At 44.6% G+C, this 21244-nt stretch overlaps 1 protein-coding gene across 3 annotated transcripts; it reads left to right on the top strand.

The window, feature by feature from the left end:
- Window positions 1-278: 278 nt before the first annotated feature.
- On the top strand, window positions 279-16055 carry Pak3 (p21 (RAC1) activated kinase 3). Of its 3 annotated transcripts, none has more exons than XM_077631679.1 (9): window positions 279-545; window positions 802-1053; window positions 1513-1664; window positions 3369-3545; window positions 3689-3752; window positions 4109-4435; window positions 7040-7205; window positions 10424-10600; window positions 14101-16055. In XM_077631679.1, exons 2-9 carry the CDS (start codon window positions 866-868, stop codon window positions 14224-14226), a joined length of 1377 nt encoding a protein of 458 aa, XP_077487805.1. In that variant the 5' UTR covers window positions 279-545; window positions 802-865; the 3' UTR covers window positions 14227-16055. The 3 variants fall into 3 exon arrangements, with proteins under 3 accessions (XP_077487805.1, XP_077487803.1, XP_077487804.1); XM_077631677.1 differs by having other exon boundaries at window positions 335-545; window positions 769-1053; XM_077631678.1 differs by lacking the exon at window positions 279-545 and having other exon boundaries at window positions 633-1053.
- The last annotated feature ends 5189 nt before the right edge of the window (window positions 16056-21244 follow it).

Raw genomic sequence — 21244 nt, 5'->3', positions numbered from 1 at the left:
AAGTGAGCTTTCTGAGTCTTTTTGAAATAGGCGCTTCTATCGTTGCTGTCGTTATCGCTGCCAGTCGTGTGCATTGCTTCACCAAAGGCTCAAGTTACTTGTTCGGTGAACGTTGAAGCTTAGATATTTATTCAACTCAATCTAACTTTGATTGTTAACAGTGCAGAGAGATTTTGGTGTTCAGAAAAGGCTAACCTAGATTTGAAAATTTTGGAGCGCTTGGGTGCGCTGAGAAACGTCATCTTCGAACATCTCCTTCCGAAAAGCGAGAAAAATGGGTTTTTAGCAGTTGCTCTGGTTAAACTGCTCAAGTATTCCAGACATGTTTAGGCTCATACGTCACCGTTATGTGTAAGAGTAATTGTGAATACGCCGTCGTTTATAAACAATGGAATAAAAGATAAAGAATAAGGCAGATAGAGCGCATACGTCACCGTGGCCAGTAAACTTCTGGCTTAGTCGACATCGAAGTTTTGGTCAGCGCTGGGTGTGTGCGTGTGTCATAACAAATGTGGACGAAATTTTTAAAAGCGGCCACGTGTTGAGTAAGTTGACCTCTCTTTTATTGCTCGCGCCGACACTTATCACGGGAACAGCGTAGACGTGCGAATGTGAGGAACACAGCCAACTTCCTGTTTAAAAAGTGACAAGTAGGGCTGGGCCGCTGTGGAATGCCTCTATGTTTCGTAAAATGTCATCTGTGTTATGCTGGCGGATTTGTTGACGAGTGGCGCATATGAAGGGGGAGTCGTCGCTTTTCTATTGTAGGTTGGCTCAGGCAGATCAAAACTGTTGTTGCAGCCAAGCCGTTTAAGTAAAGACCTTCAGTGCTGCGTCGTCAGCGCTTCCCAATTTCTCCGCCACCATGAGTTTCCTTTTCAAGCTAAGACGAAAGGAAAAGGACAAAAGGAGTGTAGACTCCGGAGTCATTGAAGAAATTGGCCAGCCATTTCAAGTGTCTCACGTTGTTCACGTCGGCTACAACCCGGCAACGGGAAACGTCGAAGGACTGCCAGAACCATGGCTCAAGCTCTTGCAACATTCCAACATTTCGTGAGTAACCTTTTCGCTTTCGAAACAAGGTTGTCGTTCTGTGTTGTGTATTGTTTCGTCGATGCGCCCTGTGTTTATTGGCACCTTTTGGCGCGAAAATTAATGTTTAGGCCCTAATCATAGTAAACGACGTTGAGTCCTGGTTTAACAGGGAATACGAAAGCCAGCAGGCATTTTTCTGCGCTCACGATAAGCTTACTGAAAAAATAAACATAACTTCCCGGCGTGAAATGCAAAATGTGTCCATGTGAGCGAAAGTGATGCTTCTAAAGCGTGCATCAAATTTTACGCAATTTTGTAATTAAGGGACCTTCAAAAGAATTTCGAGGTGCTCAAAACATCTTCGTTAAATTCCAGAGTAGAGTTAAGAAACATGTGCGTGCAGCGCACGTGGCAATTTCTTTATAGTCGAAGTACCATACGGTGTGTGAAGCATGATATGCCTTTGTCATTAAACAGTGCCAAGGAGCAGAGCAAACACCCAACTGCTGTACTTCAAGCACTAAAGTATTATCAACATTCCATCAAAAACAAGAATGGCGTGGCCAAATTCCTGGGCACGAAAGAAACTGTGGAACAAGAATCAAAAGAAATCGCAGACACTGTTCCAGGTGAGTTCGGTGGACGCTAATGTGTGCTTCCCGAGCGAAAATACATCGAGCGTTATTAAAGTTTTGTTTTTATTTCAACCCTTCTATTCTGGTGTTGTTCTGGATATCAAGATTTTGGGAAATAAAATTTAAACTCTCATGCATGCTTTACTTGTAATACCTCTGTCATAACTTGAGGTTAAAACTTGCACTGGTCTGTGTGGTGGATCTCCTGGAGCATTCTCAATGTTTTGATGCTTTAGCATTTAAGAAGGGCAATTATGCCCACACTTTCGAGCTTTCATACTCTACATGAGTGTCATATGAAGTATGCAGGACGCTTTGACATCAGCTTCACTCATGCAGAGCCACATAATACACACTCAAGGCTGCAGAGACATACTGTCAAGGCAGAAGCACACACAATTAAGAAAACAATCAGAACTAAATGGAGGTCTCTCTGGAATACGAAATAGAACTATTTAATGCGTGAAAGATAACTTGTGCAGTCAAAATTGAAACAGTGGAAAAATGGCAGGCATAAAAACAGTCTTTATGAGCAGATCCTTACAAGGCTAACAATTGGGTACGTGCGTTTTAACACATGGGCTTCTTCAATAAAACCTAGGCTAACCTACCTGCAAGTGATATAGACGTGCTTTTTGTTATGTACAGATTAATTTCATCCCCATCTCATGAGTATGAATCTAATTATTTTAGAAGAATTGCGGATCGGGCTAGATGGTGCACGTTTGACATTTTTCGAAAGCGCTGTAACAACACGGACAAAGAAGGAACAGACAAGCACGAGCGCTACTTTCAGTTGTGAAAGGCTACTGTGACACGGCAGAAGACTGTATGTGCACGATGAAAAAGTGTAGCTGCCGAGATTGGGAGAAACTGGAAGACATGTGCAAGATTACGTTGATACACTAAGAAATGCGAGTTCTTGTGAGTAAGGTCTACAGAGCATGCATACTATTTTACCCTGCACTTGTAGCTGATGATCTAGTGTTCTACATAGCCAAGCTTTGTTTTCTAAGCCACATTGGTGTGGTTCATTCACTTTAACAATATTTTGACAAATGCCATTGATAGTCAAGTTCTTTGCGACTAAGTTGCTTAAGGTCACGTTTTAGTATTGTAACCTTTTTTTTAGAGCTTGATACCTGCTAGTAGTGACCAACTGTCACATCCCAGTATCACCTTGTTTTTCGAGCATTATGGCTTGGGTTGCTGCTGTTTAAAGCCAAACTACTATTACTACGATCATTACAACAACTGCAGCCATGTACATATTAGTACTGTGCTTTTGACATGGACCGACCTATAGATATGCAGTGTTTAGCACCTAAAACGGCTGCTTCAGCTATTCAGCACAGAATTTAAGTTTTGCGTCTTATCATGAATGTTGATTTCAAGACACATTAGCAGTGGAAGGGATTTCACATACAGACATTGCAACTGCTAGTAATAACACTTAGCCCAGATGTGTAGCTCACACACTGAGTGACATTCAGTAGATAAAGTTAGCATGTTAGCAAGCACATGAAGACAAAAGTGTGTAAAGTAAATGTTAATAGAGTCAGCCTGTAATTCGAAATTTATCTTCAGATAACATGAATGGTTATGACACACATGCTCATAGTTAAGAACAGTTATGCGGTCTGCACACTGTTATGTATGCGTGAGGTTGATATAATGTGCTGTGTCATAATGTTACAGAAATGAGCGATGATGAAGGCTTAGACGAATCGCCCGATGAAAAGGCTGCACCCACAAAGGCGCTGCCAGTGGATGGGGATAAGAAACCGGCAACTGTTCCCCTTGCATCTCCCGTTATGCGAACTAAACGAGAGGAAGCACCGCAAGTGTCTGAAGAAGAGGTCATGGCACAGCTCCGTAAGTGTGGCTGCTTCTGTATTCAAACTGATCGTGCTGCACTGAGCTTGCCTGTCTACCTTCCAATTAGCTGAAGTGTGCTTCTGTGTGCCTCTTGTCATATTTAGTCTACTGATACAGTTTGTCTGTTTCTGTACTTCCAGGAAACATAGTGAATCCAGAGGACCCAAGAGAACGGTATACCCTCATGAACAAAGTGGGTTCTGGGTAAGTAGAAAGAGCTTTTTAAATGTCTTTTCAGTTGTATGTCTGAAAGTTATCAAGGCTGAAGGTATTGTGATGGTTTTTTGGTGAGAGCGGTCTCCCAGCTATCAAAAGAATGCCTGGTTTCTGAAGAACTGAACAGCAGGTAGTTCAGACAGTCTTTTCCCATCATGTCTACATACTCTGTGTTCCTTGATACTGTACCACTTAAATGGTATGTAGTACTTCGTTCACGCACTTGAATGGTGCCAAGTTTTTATTTCAACATGTCTGACAGGGCTGTTGGTTATATCATGTTGCACTTAATTGCGTAATTTTTATTGTGCACCCTTAAAATTGGATCCCTCGTTGATATCCAGGGCATCAGGCACGGTGTACACAGCAACGGACCGCAGGACCCAGCGCAAGGTGGCGGTGAAGACGATGGAGCTGGCGCAGCAGCCAAAGAAGGAACTGATTCTAACGGAGATTGAGGTCATGCGCCAGAACAAGCATCCTAACCTGGTGAACTTCCTGGATGCCTACCTGGTGGACGAAGACTTGTGGGTGGTCATGGAGTACTTGGAAGGCGGGGCACTGACGGATGTGGTCTCTGAAACAGTCATGCGTGAAGAGCAGATGGCCGCCGTTTGTCTGGAGGCGATACGGGCGATAGCTTTCCTGCACTCCCAGGGCATCATTCACAGGTGGGTGGGGCTTTCATTCTGGGTCCTATAGTCGGATGCAACTCAAGAATGAAGTGGGAAATGCCCCTCCAAGGAGGCTTCGGAAAACTGTCATCAACCTATTAACACTGTTCACTGTCAAGGCCTTGCCTCGACAGCGAACATTGGTCAGAGTTGTAGAGTCAGGACTTCTATTTTCCTGTGATTCCACAAAAAATTGCTGATTTGAGTGTTTTTCAAAGGATTGTGTGTTGTCGCCATATTCTTTTTTGTTGTTGAAAATGTCAGTAGGAAGATGTTTAATTTGATCATCTGAGTTCTCTTAAAACCTGGCACCTGGTAATGTGATGCCTTGCCATGCTTGCTACCCGACCTGCTTGAGCAAGCTAGTGCATCAAGTGCAGTGGCTCTGGCTGCAGCATATTTCAAACTGTTCCATAGGGCGAGTCACAGTATTGACATCTTCCGAAAGCAGTGTTTATAGTAGTACACTCGAACCCCGCTACAACGAATGTCATTACTTGAAATTTCTGCAACAACTAAGTATTTCCCATTCCCCGTCAGCAAACCATACCAGGCAGTAAAATTATTTCCCCCCCCCACAAAAAACAATTTTCGGTGTGAAATTCCGCTTCAACGAATATTTTCTGAGTAAACGCCCGATTTGTTTTGTTTTTTTGTTTTGCACATTCACGTATCCCCACATGATGTTAGGCTTCACCAAAAACAGCTGCCGAAGACAGTGCACTTTCAGTAGTGCAGCTGACATTCCCTGCTGAACCAGAATTAATGTACAGACATGTGCGCACAAAGATGCGATGCAGCACACGACTGCCTGCGACGGTTTTGCCAACAGCTGGGATTCTGTGAATACGAACTGCGGCTCTTGATGCGAGGCGACTTTTGCCTTTTCCCTCACTTTGCTTACATAGGTATAACGGAAATTAGTTCTGTGCTTTTTTCAATGTGAAGCTATCATGTCGACACAAACCGGTGATAACGTTAAACGTTTTATAGTAAGCGGTGGCTGGTTGCGAAGCACGTTTGGCCTAGTGACACCGAGCAAACGGCGACGAGACACTTTCAGTTCCACCGAAGGTACATTTGCGTAACGCGATGCATGCTTCAAAACTAAACATGTACTATTCTTGTGTGTTATGACTCCCACGAATGTTGCAAATTGTTTGTTGTGAATTCGTGGAATTAGATTTTTCAGTGCAGAAAATTAGAGGCCCTTTTTGTAGTAGTAGGAGCAAAAATAACAGGTGTGAAAGAATTCTGCCTTGTATTTTGTGTGGCTTACCTCTCTTGATTAGTGAATGTGTGGGAAAGAGATACCGATTGCGTTGAATGTCCAACTGCTGAGAAAAGTTGACATTTATGTACTCACAGCTGCTGAGACACTTCAAGCTATTGTGTTATCCTCTGCCAGAAAATCCGTTTTTACTATTGTTAAGCCAGAGGAGACAGGAAAAGATGCCAAGGGCAGGTAATATGGGGAAGTACGATATTGCGTAAAAACAACGCGCAGTAAGGTTTTTGTGGCGCAGACAAGCGGGGTGGCAGGCAAGAAAACGTTTAACAGTGGACTAAAGCACATTTGAGGTGTCGCATATTGAGCACATGAAAAACCACACGACAAAGCAAGGTTCAGTTTATTCTTTGTAGAAAGCAAGTCCTTTGCTAAGAGAAAAAAGTGGGGGGGATGAGGGCTGTCTTTTCTTCTTTTGTTATCGCGAATGCAGCTGTATTTCCTGTCTTTTTCTCCTTTTTTTGTAAAATGGAACCCATTTGTAAAAGAGTTTCATGTCCGCATGTTTTGCAATGGACAGGTAGCTGTGTGCTTTTTTTTTTTTTGAGATTTAGAAAAGGCTTCCCAGGTCATGAGGCTAGGCATGAACGTACCAGCTAATTTGTCCTTTTGCACTGTTTACAAAGAGTGCATAATGTGTTACATTTTCACTGCTTGCAGTAAAACCAATATTTTTCTTACTTTGGCTGCATTTCTATCTTCTCGTGCTCGCAGCCTGCACAGTCGGACCAATATGTAACATTGTTCAATTCTTGTCACATTGTGGGAAAGTTTGAGGATGTGAGTTCGTTCCAGGGCTCTTGTCTAAACTTGTGTCCCTTTCAAAAACTGCCCTTTTGGCGACACCTAAGTGGCTGAAAGGGATGCAAGTTGGGATGTGGGCCCAGCTCTGTGTGTTTTACAAAGTCAGCTGATTCAGCCATTGCTGGTGCGTCTCATAGGTGCCAATTCTGTTCATGTGTGAAACTTTGGAGTAAGTTTCAAAACCAGTTAACTCTATCAAAGGACTCTGGTAATGATGAGCGACAGTGTTGATTTGTCAAACTGAGCTATTAGCAAAAAATTGGCAATGGCTTAGCTCGGCTATTCCAGGATATACGCAGCGAAAGCTAAGGCATAGCTTGGTTAGCCTTAGTTAATCTTGATGGCAGTTCAGTTTAGTCTGGTTAGTCGTCACGCGGTTGGTCACGTGGTTGGTCACGTGGTGCGGTGCGACCACAGTGGGACTGTGAGCACCGCGAAACTGCGAGTTCGTGGCCAGTGTAGCTTTTGCTACAAAACCACTGTGGAGACACTGTGACATTGCAACGCAGGGACATCAAGTCCGACAATGTGCTCCTGGGCATGGATGGTGCAGTGAAGGTGACCGACTTTGGCTTCTGTGCCCAAATCCGCCCTGACGAGAAGCGGCACACCATGGTGGGCACACCTTACTGGATGGCACCTGAGGTGGTCACCCGAAAGCAGTACGGACCAAAGGTAGGCACTTTACTGTCCACTTTGTCACCGTTGTCACTTTATAGCTTCTAGTCATGAGGTGTCTCCTCTTAAAGGAACACTACAGCAGCTCCATTAAATTTTTGTGCTTACTAAAATTCTGTGATTTGGCTTTTCATGTTTCTGTTGGCATTTCTTCAGCAGCAAAAGGCATAGTTATGAAGAAATTTGGAGTGAAAATGGAAAATATTTTCCCGCTAATTGGTTCATACTCATGTTAATGATGGTTTCAAGAGGACTGCAGACTCTGCGATTGCTAGCTGGGAGTGAATGGGTGGAGTGGCCTAGCTTTAGAGATTCACAGACAAAAAAGAACTTGGCATCATTGCAGTTTGCTTGTGAAAGTGGCCTGTGGTGGCGAAACCAGTGTTTTGATTTCGGCAGTTTTTGAGCTCATAAAATCTGTTTTCAGTGAATGTACTATGTATTGGAACACTATAATCGGTATAAGACAACTTCAGTTGCTCTTCAGTGTCCCTTTAAAGTGTATTTGAATTACCTACACTGGCACCTTTGTACTTTGCAAAGTCGAGAGCAACTGTCCGTTGATGCAGTCTACTCTGACTGCGGCAGGGGAAAGGCAGCTGGTGATGACACATGTTGGCCTCTCATGAGAGCATGCTCCTGAATTTTTTTTTTATTACAGTAACAGCTGTATAGGGCTTCCTGTTCAGTTTTAAACAGCATTGCTCTTGTAGTCATAGCAGGTTGTAAGTGAAAACTTCCAAGATGTTACCCAGATGGGCATGGGCTGTTATGACCGTATGAGCTGGGACATGTGTTCAGATTGCACCACCTGTGGCCATGTGATCCACATAGGCATGTGAATGGGTGCTTTTGAAAGAGGTACATGAGTAGGTATTGTTGCCACTAGTTTGACCTAGAGCAAGGGCTCTCAGACTGGGCTCTGTGGAACCATTGGGTTCACTGGAGGGCTTTTCGGGCTCCCTGTGAACCTAAATCGATGAATGTCTCAACCCCGTCCCCCTCCTTCCCTTTACCCCACTTTATTTTGGAACTAATTTGTACTGTGTTTGCTCATAGCAGACTTTTTCACTCTACAGCCAGTCTTTTTTTTATTATTTGGACATTTTGTAGGGCTTTGTGTGCACATGCTCTCTTCTTGCGTGCATATCGAGCAGGAAAAGACAGAAACCAAGACGAACAGTGTTCCTCAGAATTCCTAAAGACTGAAAAGAATGCCTGTCTTAGAAAACTGTGACAAAACTGGTATTGTTCATAGAAATTTACCATATATTGCCCGTTTCACATGCTGCAACTATAGCCGGCCTAGTCGGTGACGCCGCAGTGCGATTTTCGGTCGGTGCTTTCACATCCAATGCGTACCCAGTGAATTCGGCCGGAGGGACTAGTAAAGTTGCCTGATGTTCGCATAGGCAGCTTAAACGCAACAGAAATGCTACACGGAATGTGGTGATAATGTTATGACCAGTGTACTTTAAGATGGAAGGCAATACTTAATATGTTTTGATTAGGTTAAACAGTTTTGCTTCTGCTGCGGCAGCAGCTCCCACGTGAGTGCCTTCTCGGCACTCCCCATTGGTCAATCGCAGAGCGAACACACCGACACTGCGGCTGAACACCAACTGGACAGAACTCGACCGCAAGCCATCTGCGGCTAGAGCGATGGCCCTCCCCAGTCGTGGACTGACAGAAGTCGCAGCTTCGCAGGCAAAAATCGCTTGCATGTGAAACGGGCCTAAGTCAACTCCTAGTAAAAGTTGACCCCCCCCCCCCCCCCCCCAACTCGCAGCCTTCACTGACTGAAAAAAAAGTTGATGCTTAATAAGTTCACATGCACCCACCACCTACCCTGTGTGAATGACATTGTGATGTACACAGCTTAAAGCAAAGTTACAAGTAATGATGCATGCAGTCGCAAGGTCAGCTGTTGGAGGCAAATAGAGATCAAATGCGATAACTGCGCTCCATCCTCCTTTCATACTTGCATGCAGCGGCTGACGAGTGGCAAACTGAACGGCCAGTAGACCTGTAGTTTTGGATTCCGACACGATGCGAGGTCCGAAGGTTGCTGGAAGTTATCTGTCGTGCTGTTTATCGGTCGTCAGAGGAACTGATCACTAGCATTAGCAAACTGGGCAAACGGCACGCAGTTCGAATTTTCGTAGCAGAACTGATTTGCACACGAAATAGTGATTAGTACTTTTCTAAAAGCATGGAGCTCCATGCATCGTGCCAGGACTAGGCACCTACACGAGACGCGTACTACTCTGGGCTCGGCCGAAACTGCCTTGGACCTTGCAAATAGGTAGACTTCGTGCATAGGTTGGTCCCGCTAATTTTAGATGGCCGTTTTTGGGAAAACTACGCCTTATACACAGCAGTGTGTGGTAGTCATGGAAGTTGTCCACCTGGATTGTTGAGGGAAAACAGGATCAGCGTGGCAATACCTTTGCTTTCGTCATCTGAAGCGATGGCGAGCTAAGGAGGGCATTATCATAGGATTCAAATGTCTGTAGTTGGCACATTGTGCAGTTGGCAAAGTTGTAGAGACTCGCATGAAGGGAAGCCATGCTGCTGCTTTTGTATGAATGTAAATGTCTTTTTTGTGATTAGCCAACATGATGCTCAGTAGATGTAAGCCTCTGCACTTGCTCCCCGGGTACTTTTGTTATCTTATTGAGCGTATAAAAGTGCAAAAAGAAAAGGACTCAGAATAAGACAGACAGCACGAGCGCTTACTTCCGACTGATTTTATTTCATGCAAGGAGCGGAATTTTATACTCCCGATGTTGCCTGCGCATGCTTACAAGGCATTACCACAGAGTGGTGAAAGGTGACAGAAGCATGCGCAGGCAAGATTGCAGTGCAAATAAAATCAAGGCACTGCTCCTGTTATTTTGGACTGACAGTCCAATGTGTTTAAGGAGGTCTGTCAAGGCAGAATAGATTTGAAATAAAGGAATGCGTACTCTTTAACATGCACCATACACAGTGATACAATTACAAAGAACTCAATGTGTGGCTATTACTCAGGCTATGGCCCTGTATTAGCCTCAGTAATTAGTAATAATCAGACTTCGATGTTAGTTATATGTGTTAAAACTCGAGAAGTGAAACTGAAGCTAATAATGATGGCTGTATGGACATCCACTTCAGTTGCATTTATATGCTTGGCAAGGCAATGTCATGCATGAGCATGCACCGTTGTCCTCCAGGTGGATGTATGGTCACTAGGCATCATGCTGATAGAGATGATGGACGGTGAGCCCCCCTACTTGAATGAGACTCCATTGCGAGCCCTCTACCTGATTGCGACTCACGGAAAGCCACAAATTCGTGATCGGGAACGGCGTTCCCCGCAGCTCCTCAACTTCCTCGACCGGTGCCTTGAGGTGAGATGTCGTGAGGGCAGTCATTGTGAGTCCTTTCAGAAGCGTGTGGCTCCAGTAGTCAAAACATTTCTTGCAGGACAAGATTTGCACTTGCTCTTATCGCTGTTATCACTTCTTGGAGAAAGCAAGGAACATGCTTTAACTGCAGAGGCACAGAATAACCATAGACTTTTTGCTTTTATATGGCTGCAACTTTGCACCAATGTTGGCTTCATTTTGTGTGTGTGTGAGTGCATGCGGGGTTGTGCATGCACATGCTAGTTTCTACAAAGGTGTGCAGTAAACTCTTCATGATTTGAACTTGAAGGGAGCCAAAAATTGATTCAAATTAAGTACAGTTCGGATTAGGGCGTCTTTTCTAATGCGCCCAATGGTAATGAGACCAAAAGATCAATTCAGATAAACTGGAAGCTCTAAATAGGGACGTTATACTGTATTTAGTTACTAAATACCAGAGTTGTTAAATTAAGAACACAATTTTTGGCAATGGGCCACTGCTTGCTTACATCTGATCACAAAGGCGTAAGAAAAAGAGAGAAGTCGGATTAAGTCAAGTCAATTCAGTAATTTTGTTTGTGGCAATTTGAGCTTATAATTGCAGTTAAAATCGTGTTTTAGTGCTTCAAACTTTGAATGCTTCAATGATCACTGAGAAATTTTGCATGAACTACTGTGGCAGATGGTTGACACATTGAAGCAAGCCACTTTAAATTTGTGTCCCATGCACAACTATATACATTGGCTAAGGAAATCTCTTTTGGTACAGGATATCAAAAGCTTAATACAGTTAGTCCCCAGTTTCATAAAAGTTCTATTCTAAAATAATTTTTCTTTTCCAAGTCTTAGCTCGAAACCTTGGTTTCGTTCAGGACTGTGGCTTTTATTCGTGATTTGGAAATTTCTTCTCATCTTCCATGCAATGAAGTCTTTGCGCACTACATGCACATATCTAAAGCCCTTGTGGCTAGAAGAAAATAATTGGTGCATGGTCCTTTATGTTCTGTCGTCTCTATTTTTTTCCCGTGAACGTCTACTCAGTGCACAGGTTTTCAAAGACAAAAATAAATACCTCCCGAGACAGATTTTTCATTTGCACATGGCGTTTCACGCACCAGTTTTGAGCATTAACAAAGCAGCAGTGACTGCAGGATGTGTCAAGCAGGATGTATCGCAATGGCACCATCCGTCTTCCATTACGAAATGTTGACTTGTCACACTCCTTATCTTGAGTGTGCCCAGCATGTGTACTTCTGTGATAAGGAATGACAACAGGTGTGCCAGCGCATGCCTCTTATTGTGAGAGCTTCGCTCAGCGTGATGAAGAGTGCACCAATGTGGCAGTGATCTTGGCATCGCAGACCATAAGAGTGTTGCCTTTGTAAATGCTGTGAATGGAATGACATCCTAACGATAACGAACTGTGATGATATCGATGGATGGATAGATAATTATTGGCATCCCCTTTGTATAGGGGCGGGGGTGAGTGCCACCTTGCCCAGTAAATTAGCAGGTTCACAGTGTCGTGGGTCACCAGTGGGTCTTCAGAAAGCCTGCTAAAAATGCACATTCCAGGTTACAATTGCAACCTAATATCAGTTCCAATTAGTTGTCTTTGCACAGGGATTAGAGCCCTGAAAATTGCTGTCACAGTAAACGTGTTGAAGTGGCTCTGTTTTATCTGATTTATACACCCCTCTCCTTTTTTTTTTTACTCTAATCTTGTTCTTTTCTTCTTCTCCATTCAAGGCTATTTTAACATTCTAGGCTGTATTAGTACTTCAATTTCTTCATTCTGCTTTTAAGCCACCAGTACGCTTGCTTGCCTGCCCCTGCTTGCCTCTGAAGCTGATTTTTTAATTTTTCTTTCACTATCCCTAAAACCCAAAGCTGTGGAAGGCTCACTGTGACCTCTTTTATGTCTGGATGTATAGCTTTACAGTTTACAAGAACATATTTAATGTTTTCCACACTGCTTCCACATGCTAAAGAAATATCTGCTTGTTATATATCAGTGCAACAATATGTGTGATGATATCTGGTAGTGGTTGCAAGCACTTTGACACAATTCACATGGGTGTTTCAACGGGTTATGACCATGTGTTGTAACTTGTAAGGAGATATGCTTCTTATTATGCAATAAAAGAAAATACAGTAGAATTTAGATCATACGAATCTCACGGGGTCACAAAAATTATTTGTATCATCCAAACCAAACAAAATTCTTATGCAGAAGTTAGGCAGATTTGTTTTCGGCTGATGAGGTTCGCTACGGCCGCTGACTCGTGATGTCAGCGCTGTGCTGGTTGCATGACGGGTGATCACTGTGTCAGCACTGTAATGACAATCAAGTACTTGGTGCTCGACTCGAGGGTGCAGTCACGATATGTGTGTTTGTATCATCTGGAGTGGAAGGGGGGGGGGGGGGGGGGGTTCATAACAGTGCTGAATTTCTGCCCATTGCACACAATGTATTCTTGTCAGGGCATTTTGCGAATATTGTATAATCGATATTCTACTGTAGTAAATGCTTCCAGGGAGATTTAGGTCAGAAAATTTGAAGGCTTAACCGCATATATCTGAGTGCTGCTGTTAAAGGGTTCCTGAAAAGGATGTTCGAGATTGGCTGTAAAATGCTTGCGTTATGTAGAGTACAGGCCACTGAGCACTGAGGAGTGCCACTGAGCACTCCTGCTTCGTACAAGACATCAAAAGCAAGTGGATAATTTACGATACATTTCTAAAAACTCCCTCTTTCTTATCTAGCGGCAACCAGCAGTGCCGGGTTTTTGCCCGAATCCCCGAATTTGCCCGAATTTTGTAGTGCTCGTTACGTACATCAGCAGCAGACTGCTATTATTGGTTTGCCGTGGAAGAAGCATGCAGAGAAGCGAGAGAAACATGCAGCGCCACCAGTCAGCATCCGAAACGGCATGCAGCTGGGCTCAGTTGGGTGGCTGGTGCGTGGCCGATAGCTGCCATTGCCCGTTGCTATGGGCTGGTGCCAAGGCTAAACTGAAACTAAGTGGTCTGCCTATTCTCAGAGACGAGGCAGTTCATTTTTCGTCACGCCTGCCATTTGGCGCATGTCAGAGGTGCGCGGTAACCCTGCAGCATGCAGTCCAAGTTTCACTAGGGCTATTTTGATGATTGCTTACCACGCCAGTCATACCTGGATACGGCCTCCCTTCAGGAGCCTGTTCGAATGAACCAGTGCAAGACCCGTATCGTCTGAATTAGCGAGTGTCAGGCACTGTAGCCTTACATGGCCGTTGGCCGGGACCTTGCTGGCAGTCCGAATTATCCAGATTTCCAAATTACTAATGGGGGTCAGATTAATGAGCATTTACTGTAATGCACTTTTTCTGCTGATATTGCTTTCGCACTGGAGGCTCTACTGCAAAGTTTTTGGTATTTTCGTTTAGACACAAATGATTCCATGTTTGTGGGCTGTGTGTGCACCTGTCTGGGCTCGATTGAGCTGCTTTGCTTTCTCCCCGAAGGTGGACGTCGAGGCCCGTGCCACTGCCCAGGAGCTGCTGGAGCACCCATTCCTACAGAAGGCAGCATCACTGTCTACCATCGTGCCCTTGATACGAGCTGCCAAGAAAGTTCTCAACAAGGCTTGATTGTTAAATGGACGGGTTTTTTTTTTCACCCTCTGCCAGCTGACTTTTAGCTTATGCATTACGCAGAGACTGTGACGTCTTGCCACTGATCAATTTGGCAGTTCCTGACATGACCACAGACCAATTTTAGAGGTTAGGAGGAACAAGCAGTCCGTTTTTCATCCGCGTATTATTGAGAGCCCTCGTGTATTTCTGGTGTTTATTGTTTGATTTGCTCATCTGGTGTAACATTGCGAGATTTCCCATGGGAAAAAGAAGCTTGAATTTCTCATCTCAAACCGGTAGGCCTTCCCTTTTTTTTTATTCACAAGTTTTGTTTCCCTCGTTCTTGTTGAACTATGATTTTATGATTGTATTTTATTTGCACTGTTTTAAGCACTTGCAGAGCCATACACTTGCTCAGGATAGATACATGATTTTTATAAAGATGTGAATGTTGACTCCTACTCTTTCAGTCATTGTCTGCCTCATTCTCTTGAGGGGTTTTAGAAATGTGTGCTACTTAACTTGCATCTAGGTTTTGACAGAGCCCAGGCCATTGCACCAGTGCTTTCCAGTGCAGGATAGTCGGGCTCCTTTTGTGAGCAAATTTCTTGCATTTCTGCTATTTTTATTTTTTTTTTCAATAGTGAGTGTCATTTCTAAACTGGGTGCTTCAATTATGTGGAGAGCAGGTTGTCTGAATTGAGTGCTGAAAGACTATGGCAAACCTGGCATTGTCCACTGCTAAACAGTTCTGTGGTGTCCCAGCTCAGTGATGCCTTCCAGTTACAGTGGCGCCTGCCGCCTTGTGTGTTCAGATGAGTCATACACCTGACTACCAGGGGTGTCTTACTCTTTTCCTAAACAATTTCTCTGGTTTTGTGGCACTGTGTGAAACCTGACTCATCTATGCAAACTCAACCAAGCGAATCTAAATTGACATGCATTGAAAATATATTTTGCTCTTTCAGTTTTGGCCTTCCAAGATGCTGCTGCAGGGTGTTTGCACTGTGCTGTTACAAGAATTTGAATTTTTGTTTCAGTCCTACGTGGTTATATGTGCATAACATTCAGATTGCTTACTTGCACTAGCATACACCACCATGCAATATTTACGCCGTTCACTTTTTTTTTTTTAGCTTCACACACTGAAGTCAGTGTCAGTTTGCGCATTCTTTTAATTATGCAGTGCCTTTCTGAGAGGGAAATCGGGGTCAGTAGATAGTGTCAACATTCCAATACTGCTCAGATCTCTGAACTTTTTTTTTTTTTTTCAATGAACTTTGATGTCCTGCTTGTTTCTGGTGAACAGCAAATTGAGAGCGCAGTTTTTTTTGTGTGTGTGTGTGTGCTGTATATGCACTGCTGTGCAACAGTATCTGTCTTGCATGACCTTTCAAGCATTTCAACACAGTTGTTCTGTCTTTCTATGGCAATATATTGGGCATCTTTGTGATGTTTTCACTATCACCTTGAGTGCCTGTCATTTTAACTGGATGCAGCAGATTTGTATAGTGCTTTGAATGTAGCCCTCGGTCAATAAGCTGGAACGTTGGAAAACGATGTTTTGTCTTCTTTGATGGTGACATATCGCACACTGAGGACAGGAGTTGTTCATGAATTACTACTGGTTGTCTCTTGGTTATCTCTGCAAAGCCATCTGTGAGAGGTAAGAGAAAGATAAGGTCACACTCTAGTCAAACTCACTGGCAAGCAGTGAGCACTTGCATAATGTTCTTGACTGTGTCTATCCAAATTAAATGATTATTTTTGATGACAATATATTTTGTAACTGTCAATAATGTAATTTTCATGTTTTGTAAAAATAAAATTTCTTTTTAGCCAAATCTGAGTCTTGGCTTGCCTGACATTGAAGTCCATGCAGAATTTTACTGGAGATGCACATCACTAAGGTAATAATTTGCTTGACACACCCATGTGTCCCTTTTTGAGTCAGTACTACACACTTGCCAGTCTATCAGCTGGTTGGTACAATTTTGTGACAGAAGAAACTATTGCTTTAAAGCTTGCAGCAACACTTTTTAATCTTGGGTATTTCTCTCTTGAATTCGTTGGCTATCGTTGATATTAACATTCATCAGTTCTTGTCGCAGAAGTCATCAAGGGAAGACCAGCTTTTAACAGGTATAACATATGCAATACATATTCACTTCGGAAAAGACAGGGTAACAAGGGCAGAGGCTTTGTCCAGAATTTTTGTTTTGGAAAGGCATTTAATGAAGTCAGCTGTGCACTTTTGTGGTGGAGGGTGATGTTTTGCAACTTCTTGATGAATGAGTTTGTCTTCCGAGAAGGAAATTGCTGCAGGTAGGAAGGTGCAGCTGTTTCAGATTGTCTTTAGTTGGCAGGAAAGACTATTATATGTGACTTGAACTTGTGGCCATTGGCACACTCTTTCAGTTGTTCTAAAACAATTCAGAGGGGGAATTTTGTTGCATTTTGAGAAACACCTTAGGGTGGAGTACCTCTCTTTGGAGTGTTGCCATTAATACTTCGGATGAGACTAGATATTGCTTTCTGGTCATTGTAGACTTGAAGAACAAGAAGCACTCGAATGCAGGGCTACATAGGGTTCGGCTGGGATATACAGTGTTTTGCATCTTTATCGTGGAGACTTTTAAAAATTTTCTCCCTAAACTGCTGGCTTGTTTAACCCCTGTCGCACGGCATTCCTCTAAGGCCTTTCCAGCAAAGGCACCTTTTTTCACCAAAGGAGCAAAAGCTTAAAGGAGCAGCGACGCAGCTACACGGTGCAGCCCAAAGGTGAAACAGTCGTTCAGGCTTAGCACCCGCTGCTGTGCTAGAGGCGGCTGAAGTGAGTGTTTTAAAATTAAAGTGGGAAATTCTGTTCATTCCTTGAGCTCAGACAATTTTTTTTAATTCTAATTGCTTCATTAAAAGAACTGCAACAGCTACTCTCATCATCAGCAGCAGGTTTCGTGTATTGTCTTGGCCACCAGGGGCACTCGGTGTTGCTGCAACACTTTCACTGCCTTGAAATCTGGGCATAAAATATAAACACCAGTATAAAAAGCATAGCCAGACACACCTTTCGTATTTTTAAAAGATGTTTTCAAACATTGTTGACTGAATCTATTTTTTTACTGCTTTTACTTTTTAAGGTTGGGTGGCAGTGCGATCGCAGGTTCTCGAAGGCCGCGCTTTCGGGCTCCAAAGGTCTCGGACGGGCGCCTTCGCTTCCAAGGCCCTTCGCAGCAAAGGCGCAGCATTTTGTCGTGTAGCTGCACTCCTTATGCCTTTGGATATAAGGACCTGATTCTTAAAGGCCTTTGCAGTGCCCGTGTGACAGGGGAATTACACTGAAACTGTGCACAAAACTTGGATATTCAGGTAACTTTTGTCTCGCAATAAGTTTGTCAAAAGTGCTTACCTGGTTCAGCCGCTCATGGTCCAAGCCCGTAATCATCTGTTTCGAAATCGATGAACGGAAAGCCGCAAACTCTGGGTTTTCGCTGAAGGTAAAGCACCTTGATAATATGATCAAGGGGCTTTAGCTGAAGGATTTTAGTGATGCCATCTTTTGTTTGCATAGGAAAGTGCCACGATGCAAAGAGCGCCATGGTCTCACTCTGGCTCAATAAAATTATTTCTCCTTTTTCATGCAGACTTCAGGCATCTAAGCGCACATATGTGCCAAATTTCAGGCACATGTTTACGTTACAGGTGGTGTAATACATCTGCCCACTCGTGTGAATGCATGCTGGCTCGGTCATTCGAACTTACCTGTTTGCGTGAAATGTACTTTACCAAGGTGAAGAGTTGGGCTGGTTGGTGCATGATCTTGTGGCGGAAGCAGCACAGCACGAGACAAAGAGAGGTGGAGCACGACACAAACAACCAGATTTTTAATGCACGTTCGTCAAATGTATACATCTCGCTCGTATAAGAAGGAAAGGAAAAAAGCATAAATAACACGTAAGATGTACACGTGGTAAAATATTAAGACATCGCACGCTGATAATCAATTTCTCTTTCACAAAGCGCTATTGAAGGTATGCTGACGCATACGTCGCTCTTTTGTCGGATGTTGAAGGCTTCTTCAATCTCCCTGGTCCCTTGATCAAAATATGACGTGATGATCGTTGTGTTGCTAAGCTGCGGAGCACGTCCATGCTCTCTGCAATGTTTTTCTAGTTCACTGCTGATGGCGCCGTTTAGGGATCTTTTGTGCTCTTGAAGCTGTTCATTCAAACAGCGCCCTGTTTGACCGATGCAGGTGCGTCTGCATCACAGAGGTATTCCATAAACCACGCTTTTCACACAATTCACATGTTTTGTCCAGTGCTTTTTCTTCCATTTATTTTTTCTTTGCTCGCTGTTGACTTTGGCACACGGGCTTCTTAACTTGTTGGGTGCTGACATGACCACTTTTACGCCAGCTATTGTGCCTACCTTTTTGAGACTGTTGGAAATTCCATGAATGTAAGGAATGACTGCATACGGCTTCCTTTCTTCTGATGTGGTTGTAACATATTTTCTGCCTCTAAGTGCTTGCAGAATCCCTTCTGCGACACTGGGTAGCAGTCTCGTCGGGTAACCTGCTGGTTTCAGCCGACGGCTCTGGGTGTCAAAACTGCCTTGAACTTCATGATGACAGGATCTCGTCAATGCGGCTCTCATTGCTGCTTTTGCCATTCCCCGCTTGATGACCTTGGAGTGCGCAGATGTGTAGGGGAGCAGTCCCTTCTAGCTTCGTGGTCCGCAACGCCAGCATATGTGAGCGCCTAGAACGGTTAGCGTCAAGTCAAGTAATCGCAGAACGTTGTTTTCTGGGAGTTCACTCCTTATTTCGAGTCCTTTTCTAGTCCTCGCAGTGGGGCGAGGAGGAGGAGGAGGGAGTGGTTTTAGTGTGCGCCGCCTTCCTACTCGGTTTTATTTATGCTTCTGGGAGTTTAACGCGAGAGCGCTAAGGGCCCCGTGTCACAGAAAAGCCGGTGTCGTCGGCGTCGGCCGTGAGCGAAAAATTTCTCCTCCTCCTCGCAATGTATGCCACTGCCCCAACAGATAGCGCGCGACGGCAGCGCCTCCCACTCGTCTCGTTCGGGCGCAGTCGGGCCGTGCGGGCACGCAGGAATCACGCGGTAAGCGGAGAACAACGCAGCACACATCCAAAGCGCGTTCACCGCGAAGCTTGCTGCTTGCTGCCCGTTCGTTCGGCGCGGAAGCTATGCTGGCGTTCGTGGCATCGGGTTTGTCGAGTACGATGTGCCGACGAACTACGACTGCAACTTGAGTCCCGCGCGTTTCGGCAAGGCGCCTGGCAGCGCTTCTACGTGGTTTTCCGCTCCGCGCGTCCGTTTCACCGTACGTAGCAGAGCGATTTGTCTAACGGGCAAGGCGTCGCGCCGAACGGGCGATGGCGTTCCGTGAACTCCCTGGCAGTGCTGCAACACGCTGTCGCGTTCCACTCTTCACAGGCGAAGCTTAAGCGTCCTCCATTTTTTTCCTTCTCCCTTAAACGTTGAGTAGGGTATTTCTCTCCCTCCGCTTTGCCACCTGCAAACCGAGAAAAATGGCAGGTGGCGCTGCAGACGCCGACGACGACGACGGCGCGAAATTGATGAACGAGCTAAAAATAAAATGGAGCCAGTCGGCCTCACGTGATGGCCCTTGGGGCATCTGATGGCCGACTGACAGATGCTTCCGATTTCCGCATTACCGAAGAATCTATTAGAGACTAGCATGGATTTTTTTTAATTGAAGGAATGCTGAATTGATTTTTTTTAATTGAAGCAATTGAAGGAATGCTACAAGCGTAGAAGACTAAAGCTGATGGCAGCTTTATGAGTTAAATTCACGCGGCAGTGAGTGGCGAGCTTGTCTACCTTGTTTTCTGCGAAGCTGAAAGTGACTGTCGCTAAGTCTTGCTTTCCAGGCCTTCTGGTTTTGCGATTCGCCCGTTGTACAAGTCTTTATCGCCGATGTAATTAATTAGAAATTCTCTCCAAAGCGGGCGTCAAGCTTTTACCGCTCCGCTTATACACTGGCCGTTTTCAAACCACATAGCGATTTTTTCCTTGTCACTAGTCCATTTCTATTACGCCCCGAGGAAATAGGCTGTCTACCTTGAACGAGGTCGCGACCACTGACAAAAAGCTCGAGTTTATGATGAAATTTTGCAAGCGCTAGTCTACATTCGATGATCCCGCAAGTCAGCCGTATAGCGCCGCCTCTCTGGGTCGTGAAAATCGCTAGTGCAGATACATTAATAAAAATTTTGGATTATGGCAATTTGTTTACCGCCTGATCAATGCGAAGGTAGCAAGAAGAAAAGTGCAGGACACATTGTCGGAGAAAATTACCAGAATTGATAACTTCGATGACTGGACGTATTGCAGACAGCCAGACGCTCGTTAAGGATGGAATGTAGCGATATCGGCGTCAAATGAAATGCGAACAACGGAGCGCGTGGCGAAAGGTCAAGTTTACTACGTCTGCCTGCGACCACCAGAGATAGGCGCGCTGATCGTGTTTGCGATAGTTCTGCTTGCTTTCTTTATCGTTCATTTTCTCCCTTTACCGCTGGAGCGCCACATTCACACTTTCCACTGATCTGGACTTGCTCAGGGCAGTCTCGCTGGCAGCACCGGCTGTGGCCCGCATGGGTAAAGCGAGCGCTCTTAACCCCATGGCCGGCAGCGCTTTGATTTCGCTTCTATCGTAGTCATGTTATCAGCGTCCGGTTGCGATGCGAGCAGTGAAAAAAACTGATCGCGTTACGGTCGGTGTCCAACGCGACCGTTACTGAATCGCTTGTTTCTGGTCGTGAGCTCAACTTCATCGCCACCAGAGAAGCTCAAATGCCCTGGAATCGAACGTTCACGTGTTAGCGTGCGCAGCGCTAATCGTTTCTCTTTGCCGTCACGGTGTACAGCAACGCGTCATTGCAAAAGAAACAGGCCACCCACTGTCTACAATTACCAGAATTTTCCAGGAATTCTGTGACGAGGAACGGCTCGGAAACTTGCCCCGTGGGCACAGACAGCGGGTTACG

The sequence above is a fragment of the Amblyomma americanum genome, chromosome 7 (assembly GCF_052857255.1).
Source record: "Amblyomma americanum isolate KBUSLIRL-KWMA chromosome 7, ASM5285725v1, whole genome shotgun sequence".
NCBI lineage: Eukaryota > Metazoa > Arthropoda > Arachnida > Ixodida > Ixodidae > Amblyomma > Amblyomma americanum.
Note: the sequence above shows the minus strand (reverse complement) of the source record. Positions and strands in the feature narration are given on the sequence as shown.

Coding starts and splice junctions, on each gene's coding strand:
- Pak3 (XM_077631679.1), top strand. CDS start 866: ATGAGTTTCCTTTTCAAGCTAAGACGAAAGGAAAAGGACAAAAGGAGT. Junction 1,665..3,368: donor AATCGCAGACACTGTTCCAG/GTGAGTTCGGTG, acceptor ATAATGTTACAG/AAATGAGCGATGATGAAGGC. Junction 4,436..7,039: donor TCCCAGGGCATCATTCACAG/GTGGGTGGGGCT, acceptor ATTGCAACGCAG/GGACATCAAGTCCGACAATG.